The 10,117-nt window shown below is 56.6% G+C and overlaps 1 protein-coding gene across 1 annotated transcript; it reads left to right on the top strand.

Annotated features, from left to right (window-relative positions):
- The first annotated feature begins 6,426 nt into the window (after window positions 1-6,426).
- LOC109774157 (arginine decarboxylase 1) lies at window positions 6,427-9,514 on the top strand. Its single transcript, XM_020332870.4, has one exon. It carries the CDS (start codon window positions 7,153-7,155, stop codon window positions 9,289-9,291), a length of 2,139 nt encoding a protein of 712 aa, XP_020188459.1. The 5' UTR covers window positions 6,427-7,152; the 3' UTR covers window positions 9,292-9,514.
- Window positions 9,515-10,117: the final 603 nt, after the last annotated feature.

The following is a 10,117-nucleotide window of genomic DNA, read 5'->3' as shown; positions in this document are numbered from 1 at the left end:
AAAGCAACACCGACGCTCGGAAAAACGCTCTCCACACCGAGCTTCGCAATATGGTGCAAGGAGACGCCCCGGTGAACCTGTTCTGCCAGCGCGTTAAGACCATTGGCGATGAGCTCCGCGAACTCGGCGATACAGTTAGCGACTCACAGCTAATCAATATCGTAGTCGGCGGCCTCAGCGAAGACTTTGACAAGCAAGCCTCGTTCATACCGATGATACGACCCCCTCCTACCTTCGCTGAAGTACGTTCCTTGCTACAACTCGCGGCGGAAACACAAGCTCGCAAGGACTCTCGCCCCAAGGTCTTTCATGCCGCGGCTCGTCCTCCTCTGTCGTCTACACCAGCACCGCCTTCCAGGCCGGCTCCTGCCGCCGGGCCGTCCGCATCGTCACTGTTGAACCGCTCCCAGGCTGGCGTCCTAGTCCGAACTACCGCGGCAAAAACCCTATCTACAGGCCGCCGCCGACTCGTTCGGTTCCGCCTACGACATCACCAGCATCGAGTCCGGCACCACCCACCAGTGCTCCATCTGCGGTTGCATGGCGGCCTCCTCATGATCCTTGGACGGGGCTTGTTCAAGCATGGCCCATGCCCTGGTCCGCTCCGTCCACCCTCGGTGCTCCGCCGGCATACTCAGGTGCCTGGCAACCCGGCCTTCGGCCGCCTACTGGTGCTCCCGGGGTTCTCAACCCCCGACAGCCGGCCAATGCCTATCACGCCGCCCCGACGTATGCTTCTTATGGTCATTACAGCACCGATGGCGGCGCCTACTACACACCTCAGCCGGCCCTGCTCCCGACGCCACCCCCACCACAGCCGGCCAATGCCTACTACACTCCCCAGCCGGCCCTACTGTCTTCACCATCGTATCCGCCGGCACTGCTTCCGACGCCACCCTCACCTGCGACGCCGAGCTGGGATCAAGCTGCCTTCTCCAGGCCATGAATAACTTTGCTGCACAAGGAAACTCAGGTACGGATTGGATCTTTGATTCAGGGGCCTCTAGTCATATGTCTGCATCTAGTAATTGGTTATCTTCTTGCACTAAATCTCCTTTCCCTTCCATTATCCTTGGAGATGGATCATCTATTCCTATATATTGTGTTGGTCAGGCTCAACTTCCCTCTTCCACCAAACCTCTTTTACTTCGCGATGTTCTAGTTGCACCCGCCCTCATTAAAAATCTTATCTCTGTTCGCCAATTTACTTGCGACAATCTAGTTTCGGCTGAATTTGACCCTTTTGGTCTATCTGTGAAGGATTACCTGACCAAGGCCGAGATCGCTCGCTTCAATAGCTCCGGTGATCTTTATTCTCTTAATGGAGTTCCTGCCGCCACCCCTCCAACATCCATGCTGGCCTCCGTCGATCTTTGGCATCGTCGCTTCGGCCATCCCAACCCCGCCGTCTTAGCTTCTATGCTTAGTGAATTTACCATACCATGTAATAGGGACTCTCATAATTCTGTGTTTTGCGATTTTTGTCAATTAGGCAAACATGTGCGTCTTCCCTTTAGTTCCTCTAGTTCTTGTAGCACTTATCCCTTTGAATTAATACATTGTGATTTATGGACCTCTCCCATTGCAAGTGTTTCGGGTTTTAAATACTACCTTGTTATCCTAGATGATTTCACCCACTTTGTCTGGACTTTTCCTCTACGCAACAAATCCGAGGTCCATTCTCTTTTCCTTAATTTTCAACGCTATGTGTCTGTTCACTTCTTCCTCCCAATTCGCTTTATCCAATGTGACAATGGTCGCGAGTTTGGTAACATTAAAAATCGTACTTTCTTCTTACAACATGGCATCCTGCTTAGGTTCTCATGTCCCTACACCTCCCCTCAAAATGGTAAAGCAGAACGCTCTCTTCGCACCCTCAATGATATAGTTCGCACTCTCCTCATTCAATCATCTATGCCTCCCAAGTTTTGGGCTGAAGCCCTACACATGGCCACCTTCCTTCTAAATATTCGACCTTCTAAAACTAAACCCAACACTACTCCCTATTATTCCCTCTTTCTTTCCCACCCCGACTACTCCGCGGTTCGTGTTTTCGGCTGTCTCTGTTTTCCCAATGCCTACGCCACTTCTGCAAATAAATTGTCACCACGCTCTATCCCATGTGCTTTTCTCGGCTTCTCTGACGAGCACAAAGGCTATCGCTGTCTCGACCTTCACACCGGACACGTTCATGTCTCTCGTCATGTCACGTTTGCTGAGCACATTTTTCCTTTCTCACAACGCACTACTACACCATCCAACACCCCTAGCTCCGCAAACACCCCCTCTCCCCGTCCTTTCCAACTATATACTCCCCTACCTGCCGAACACAACTTATCACCACCACCATTAACACCCACCATAGCCAATCCCAACCATACACTCACCCCACCCGAGACGTCCCCAACACCCCCGACCCCTGCTCCCTCCCCAACACCCCCGGCCCCTCCTCCCACTCCACCACCCAGCCCTGCTCCCACTCCACCACCCAGCCCTACTCCTTCGTCCGACTCTTCCGCTGCGCCGGACTCACCAGTACCCACCTTACCCCCTCGTGCTATTCCTACAGCAGCCCCGATTAATGATCATCGCATGCGTACTAGGGCCAAATCAGGATTTCATCAACCCCAAGACCGCCTAAACCTTCATACCTCCGTATCTCTCACTTCTCTTCCAAAGAATTACAAAACTGCTCTACTTGATCCCAATTGGGCCGCTGCCATGCAAGAAGAATATAATGCTTTACTTCAAAACAACACCTGGCAACTTGTTCCTCGTCCTCCCAATACAAATATTGTTTCTGGCAAATGGATTTTTCGCCAAAAGTTCCACTCCGATGGGAGCCTCTCATGATATAAAGCCAGGTGGGTTTGTCGTGGCTTTTCTCAGCAACAAGGAATTGATTACGAAGAAACCTTCTCTCCTGTTGTTAAACCTAGCACCATTCGCACCGTTCTTAGTGTTGCTGTCTCCTCTTCATGGCCCGTTCACCAACTTGATGTGAAAAATGCTTTCCTCCATGGTTCCCTTCAAGAAACTGTCTACTGCCAGCAACCTCTGGGTTTTGAAAATCCATCCTTTCCAACTCATGTATGTCTTCTTCAGAAATCTCTCTACGGTCTTAAACAGGCCCCACGAGCTTGGTTTCAACGCTTCTCCTCCTTTATTCAAACAATAGGCTTCACTCCATCTCTCTCCGACACCTCTCTTTTTGTGTATCATCAAACTTCTGACACTGCCTATTTACTTCTCTATGTAGATGATATCATTCTTACCGCCTCCTCTCAAAAGTTCTTAGATCATATTGTTTCTCTTCTTAGATCTGAATTTTCTATGACTGACCTAGGACTCCTTCATCATTTCTTAGGCATTGCTGTTGTTCGAGATTCCTCCAGCCTTTTTCTTTCCCAACGCCAGTATATTCTTGATCTTTTTAATCATGCTGGTATGCTTGACTGTCAATCATCTCGCACTCCTGTCGATACTAGTTTTAAACTTTCGGCTACCGGTGAACCCTTTTCCGATCCTACTCTCTATCGTAGCCTAACAGGTGCTCTCCAATATCTCACCATTACTCGTCCTGAAATCTCTTTTGCTGTTCAACAAGCATGTCTCTATATGCATGATCCCCGGGTTCCTCACTATAATCATGTTAAACGCATTCTTCGGTATTTAAAAGGAACTCTCAATCATGGTCTCCACCTCAATAATTCTTCTCCAAACTCGCTTACCGCATACTCTGATGCAGACTGGGCTGGTTGTCCTGACACTCGAAGGTCCACTTCCGGTTTTTGTGTTTCTCTTGGTAACAATTTGATTTCTTGGTCTTCGAAAAGACAGGTTACAGTCTCACGTTCATCGGCCGAGGCTGAGTATCGCGCTGTGGCACATGCCGTTGCAGATACAATCTGGATTCGGCAGTTACTCTCCGAGCTACATAGGCCTATTGAGCAGGCCACTATTGTCTACTGTGACAACATATCAGCAGTCTACATGACCAGCAATCCAGTTCAACACCGACGCACAAAGCATATTGAGATTGATATTCATTTTGTTCGTGAAAAGGTTGCTCTTGGTCAGGTTCGGGTGCTTCATGTTCCCTCTATGGCTCAGTTTGCTGACATTTTCACCAAGGCACTGCCTACTAAGCCGTTTCAAGATATCTGTTTCAGTCTCAACGTCGTCGAGCCTGCCGTTGATACTGCGGGGGGATGTTAGAGTAGTCATTATGGTATACGACTTCTAGTCCAAGTCAGTTTTGTACCCCAACCCCAAGTCGGTTTGTACCCTCTTATATACTCTTGTATGCCGCACCAAATCATCAATAAGCAACAGTTTTATTCAGCTTTCACACACCATCTAGCAAGTGCTCGTCGAATGAAGTGCATGTGGAATTGAAGCAGCTACATGGGAGGATCCCGATCCCTTGAAGCAAAAAAAAACATACCCCCCGTTGGGGTCAAGACGTTTCTCAAGATCGCGGGTAGGGGGGGGGGGGCGTGTCAGCACCTCTTCTCCATCTTACATTGTTGACAATATGGGAGGCAAGGATTCAAACTACGACAACGAGCTGGTCCAGAAGTCGGAAAGCAACGCGGGTCGGAAGAAGCCTGAAGTGGCTTCCATGTCATGAATAGGCCCATTAGGCCTTATTATCCCTTTATAGCATAGCTCTCTGGAGGAGAGGATTTGACGAACGAACGTTATGCTTTGGCTGGATGTAAGCGATTTGGTGTGAGGGTGGTTGGGAGGAACATCGAGCACCATATCTCGATTTTTCGCCACGATTGGACCTTGATAGCTGAAATTGATCTTAGCAGAGAGAGAGACACACACACACAGGGAGAGAGAGAGAGAGAGAGAGAGAGTAGTTTGCCTATAACACCGTGTGAAGTTACCTGGGATGCCCGACCGTTGCAAAGGTGGAACGACGCCGAGTGTGAGTGTGGACCCTCTCGCGGGCGTAACGAAGGGCTTGGCCGCGGCGAACTCTGTCTACAACGTCCTTGTCCTCCTCCACTATTTTCTTCTCAGCCTTCTCGTTGGCCATCGTCTCCGCCATGTTCGCAATGGTAGGGACTAGTGGCGGAGCTACACAACCAAAGTTGTGCGCGCCGGTACAAAGGGAGGCCAACATTTTATTTTCCTTCCACAACACGTAGCTCCGCGATTGGTAGGGTACCCCGCCGTACTTCGCGGACCCATCCTTCAAGGCGTGGGCGGATGCTGGAGTGTACATTGGTGGCCACGACAGAGGTGGACGTCGGCGGGGCGAACGCGGAGCAAGTTCGGAGGAGGCCGACGATGCGGGCTGGGGAAAGGAATGACGAGCGCGGAAGAGAGTGCGGTCGATTCGACCATGTTTGCCCAATCGGCGGCGGACGATAGAATGTTATTCCTTGGGCAATGCCTCCTCCCACAACATTCGCCTCGCACCGCGGCGGTGAATTATGGGCATGGTGTTTGAAGGTGCATCATTCTCTGCCATTTTTTGGTCGCTTGTTTTGTCTGCAAGCTACTTTTGTACACTGCATGTATGTCTTCCACTTGTGAGCATACATCGCTATGAACCCTATCCCGGCGCGCAAAAATCCAGCGAAAAATCGCAGCCCACCAACCAAGTGGAAAATTCCCATGCGAACAATGCCATTTCTCTTTCTCCCCCCGCAGTTCAAAGCCCCTTATCCCCTGACCAAGATAACGCCATGCCCCGTTGAAATCCCCCGCCGCGAAGGGGGCCGAAGTGGAAAAAGCCAAACGAACGGAGGGCGAGCGCGCCGCGCTAGGTCAAACGAGTGGCAGCGCTTGGAAAACCCACACGGATCCGCCTGTGCGGTTCACACGCACTGACGACTGACCGCGGCGCGGCCTTGACCCCGCACGCCCCCTGATTCTGGCGCGCGCGCGCGATCTGTGACCGTGAGCCAGCCGTGGTGCTACCGGCCTCACGTGACCCGGCGGATCGATCCCGGGGCCGCTCGCGAGTGAACCGCATACAAAGCCGGGCACAGGTCCGATCTGGGGCGCCCCCGGCTGTCGGATCCCCCGACGGACGGCGCAAAACGAGGAGGGATCAAAGAACGTGAGGGGGGGTCGAGCGAGGAAGCATTCAACCACCACCACCACTCGTAGGTCAGGTCAAGCCGGCGGGTGGATCCAAGCGCATGGGTCGCAATTAACGGGCCCTGTCCACGACCCAACGACCGCTACTCTAGTCCCCTCCCAGCGCCGTCAGGGTCAGGCCGGAGCAGCCACGAGGCGCGGCACGAGCCTTCCGTCCACCCACTGACGCGTGGGGCCCGCGGGAGGGCGGGGTCAAACCGCACCTACCCCGCTCCTTCACTGCTGGCCAGCAAGCCAGCCAAGACTCAACGGAAGCGGCGAGTTTTTTCATCTCACGCGTTGCTTCGCGTACGCCACCAACAACAGAGAGAGGGAGGATGGATGACCGGGGGAGGCTCTCCCGGCCCGGATGGGATGGGCCCCACGGGCCGCGCCGGCCTCCTATAAAGCCGGCGCCACGCACAGCCGCAAACCCATCCACCGCCAGCAACGCTCGCTCGCTCGTTCATCTGCGCATCAATCTCCACCTCGCCACCAATCGATCCATCCCCCTCCTCCTAGCGAGCGAGCGATCAAGAGCAAACCCTAGCGCCGCCGCCGTCCCAGAAGGTTTTCCCCGCCACGACTGAACGCCGGCGTGGGGTGCCCAGCCTCCACAACCGGCGACGCGACCCTCCCCGCCGCGCGCTCCCCGCCCGCCTGCAACTTTTGCGGGGGTAGCCGGGGCTCCGGCCTCGGCGGCTTTCTAAGCCCCCTTCCTTACAACAGGATCCAAAATCCCGTCCTAGATTTCTTCTATCTCCCCTTCCAGAACTTCCTCTTTTGGCATCAGTGATCGTCGGAATCTCATCATCCTAGATTGATTTCGATTGTTATAATTACTGACTTTTTTGCCGTAATTTTCTTCTTCGCTGTTCGTCGATCGATCTACAGCACTTTTCGCCTCATACAATTCTTTTCTTCTTCGATTTTTCCATCACCAGAAACGAATAGCAGAGAATTTCCTGATTACAGCACAAAGAAACAGAAAAATTTCTGACTTTTTTCCCCAGTGGATTAGCTTTCTCCGGTTGTTAATTCCGTGACGAGATGCCTGCGCTCGCTGTCGACGCCGCCGCCCCCGTGGCCCACGCCTTCGCCGCGTCCTGCGACGCGTCGCCGCGCTTCGCCGCGCCGCTGCTGGGCCCCGCCGCCGCCGTCGTCGCTGCCGCGGCCGCCGAGAAGCCCGAGATGGCCGCGTGGTCGGCCGACCTCTCGTCGGCGCTCTACAACGTGGACGGCTGGGGCGCGCCCTACTTCTTCGTCAACGACGACGGCGACGTCGCGGTGCGCCCGCACGGCGCCGCCACGCTGCCCGGCCAGGAGATCGACCTCGCCAAGGTGGTCGCCCGGGCCGCCGGCGCGCGCGCCGGCGGCGGGCTCGGCCTGGCCCTGCCGCTGCTCGTGCGCTTCCCCGACGTGCTGCGCCACCGCGTCGAGACCCTCAACGCCGCCTTCGCCTACGCCGTGCGCTCGACGGGCTACGCCGGGCGGTACCAGGGCGTCTACCCCGTCAAGTGCAACCAGGACCGGTACGTGGTGGAGGACATCGTCGAGTTCGGCGCGCCCTTCGGGTTCGGCCTCGAGGCCGGCTCCAAGCCCGAGCTGCTGCTCACCATGAGCTGCCTCGTCGCCCGCGGCAGCCCCGACGCCCTGCTCGTCTGCAACGGCTACAAGGACCTCGAGTACGTCTCGCTCGCGCTCATCGCCCGCACCATGGGCCTCAACACCGTCATCGTGCTCGAGCAGGAGGAGGAGCTCGACATTGTCGTCGAGGCCAGCCGCCGCCTCAACATCCGCCCGGTGGTCGGCATGCGCGCCAAGCTGCGCACCAAGCACGCCGGCCACTTCGGCGCCACCTCCGGCGAGAAGGGCAAGTTCGGCCTCAACGCCGCGCAGATTCTCTCCGTGGTGGCCAAGCTCAAGGCCCTCGCCATGCTCGACTGCCTCCAGCTCCTGCACTTCCACATTGGCTCCCAGATCCCCACCACCGCCCTGCTCGCCGACGGCGTCGGCGAGGCCGCGCAGATCTACTGCGAGCTCGCCCGCCTCGGCGCGGCCATGCGCGTCATTGACGTCGGCGGCGGCCTCGGCATCGACTACGACGGGACGCACTCGGCGCAGACGGACATGTCGGTGGCCTACAGCCTGGAGGAGTACGCGGCGGCCGTGGTCGCCGCCGTCGGCCGCGTCTGCGACCGCAAGGGCGTGCAGCACCCCGTCATCTGCAGCGAGAGCGGCCGCGCGCTGGTGTCGCACCACTCGGTCCTCATCTTCGAGGCCTTCTCCGCGACGGCGCCGGCTGCCAACATGATGGACCCTGCCACCGCCTACCTGCTCGACGAGCTCACCGACGACTGCCGCAGCGACTACCGCAACCTCATGGCCTCCGCCGTGCGCGGCGACTTCGACACCTGCGGCCTGTACGCGGACCAGCTGAAGCGGCGCTGCGCCGAGCAGTTCAAGGAGGGGGTCCTCGGGCTGGAGCACCTCGCCGCCGTGGACGGGCTCTGCGAGATCGTCGCCCGCGGCATGGGCGCGGCGGAGGGGCCGCGCAGGTACCACATCAACCTGTCGGTGTTCACCTCGCTGCCGGACATGTGGGCCATCGAGCAGCTCTTCCCCATCATCCCCATCCAGCGCCTCCAGGAGCGGCCCGCCGTGGACGGCGTGCTCTCGGACCTGACCTGCGACAGCGACGGCAAGGTGGACCAGTTCATCGGCGGCAGGAGCAGCCTGCCCCTGCACGAGCTCCCCGCCCACGGCACCCGCGGCTACTACCTGGGCATGTTCCTGGGCGGCGCCTACCAGGAGGCGCTGGGCGGCCTGCACAACCTGTTCGGCGGGCCGAGCGTGGTGCGCGTGTCCCAGAGCGACGGGCCGCACTGCTTCGCCGTGACGCGCGCCGCGCCGGGCCCGTCCTGCGCCGACGTGCTCCGCGCCATGCAGCACGAGCCGGAGGTGATGTTCGAGGTGCTCAAGCAGAGGACCACCGACGACGGCGCCACCGCCGCGGCCCTCGCCAGGGCCTTCGGGTCGATGCCGTACCTGTCGTTCGACGCCGAGGAGGCGGCGGCCATGAGCGGCGCGGAGTCGAGCGGTATGAGCAGCGACTCGGAGGGGTCGGCCGCCGGCGCCGCCGAGGATGATGACGAGGAGTGGGAGTTCATGCGCGGGCTCACCGTGTGAGGGCGAGCTCTATCTATATCTATCGCCGGTCCAACCGGCCGGTGATGTTGTATCGTGTCCATGGTCGTAGTGAGGTCGTCGGGCGTCTCGTCGCCGTTTAGTTTCGCCGGAGTTCGTTTTGGCGCCATCTTTTTTATTTCCCATGCGTCGGTCCACTGTTTTCTTCTTGGATGGAATAAATAACAAAAGGAAACTAGCTGTACTATGTTTCTTTCGATTACAATTGTTTACTCCGGCTCTTGGTTTCGTCGTGACGATGCTCAGTGGATTCGTGGCTGTGAGTGGAGATGTGTTCTCAATCTCCTCCTCGATCTGCTATCGTTGTCGAGTTCAGAGCTGGAAATGCACAGTAGAGAATTTCCAAAAAGAAATTGGCTTGCGCTGCTTTCTGTGCGATTCTCTTTGTATCTATCCATCGTCCTCGTGGCTGCTTTCGAATCTCTGGGTCGATCAATCAATCACTCACTCATCTGGAAACCTCGAGCGGTGCAGCCAGCTTGTCTCGCCCTGCACGCACTTTCGGGAAAAGGTTGGCTGCTTTGCGATATTCTGCGTCGTCCGCACGAGTCGGCCGGAAACAAGAGGTCGCCAAGGGAGGGCAACACGACGCAGAGGTTTTTCGAGGCGAGGCGATCTAGATTGGATTCCTGCTTGCATATAGCCTACCTAGGTGAGAAGAAAACCAAGGGACGAGAGGACAAGACGAGGCGGGGAAGAAACGGCCACATGATGCTCCCCGCGGGAGGAAAAGATGCCTCAGTACAGCGACTCCATTCCGCTCAAGGCACATGTCGTTCGTCCAGAAAAAAAAAAAAGATGCATCCCT

This window comes from Aegilops tauschii, chromosome 7, assembly GCF_002575655.3.
Source record: "Aegilops tauschii subsp. strangulata cultivar AL8/78 chromosome 7, Aet v6.0, whole genome shotgun sequence".
NCBI classification, from domain to species: Eukaryota; Viridiplantae; Streptophyta; class Magnoliopsida; order Poales; family Poaceae; genus Aegilops; species Aegilops tauschii.
The sequence above is the reverse complement of the archived record's forward strand: the minus strand, read 5'-3'. Positions and strand labels throughout refer to the sequence as shown.

Excerpts from the sequence above, each read along its gene's own strand:
- LOC109774157 (XM_020332870.4), top strand. The coding sequence starts at position 7,153 with ATGCCTGCGCTCGCTGTCGACGCCGCCGCCCCCGTGGCCCACGCCTTC.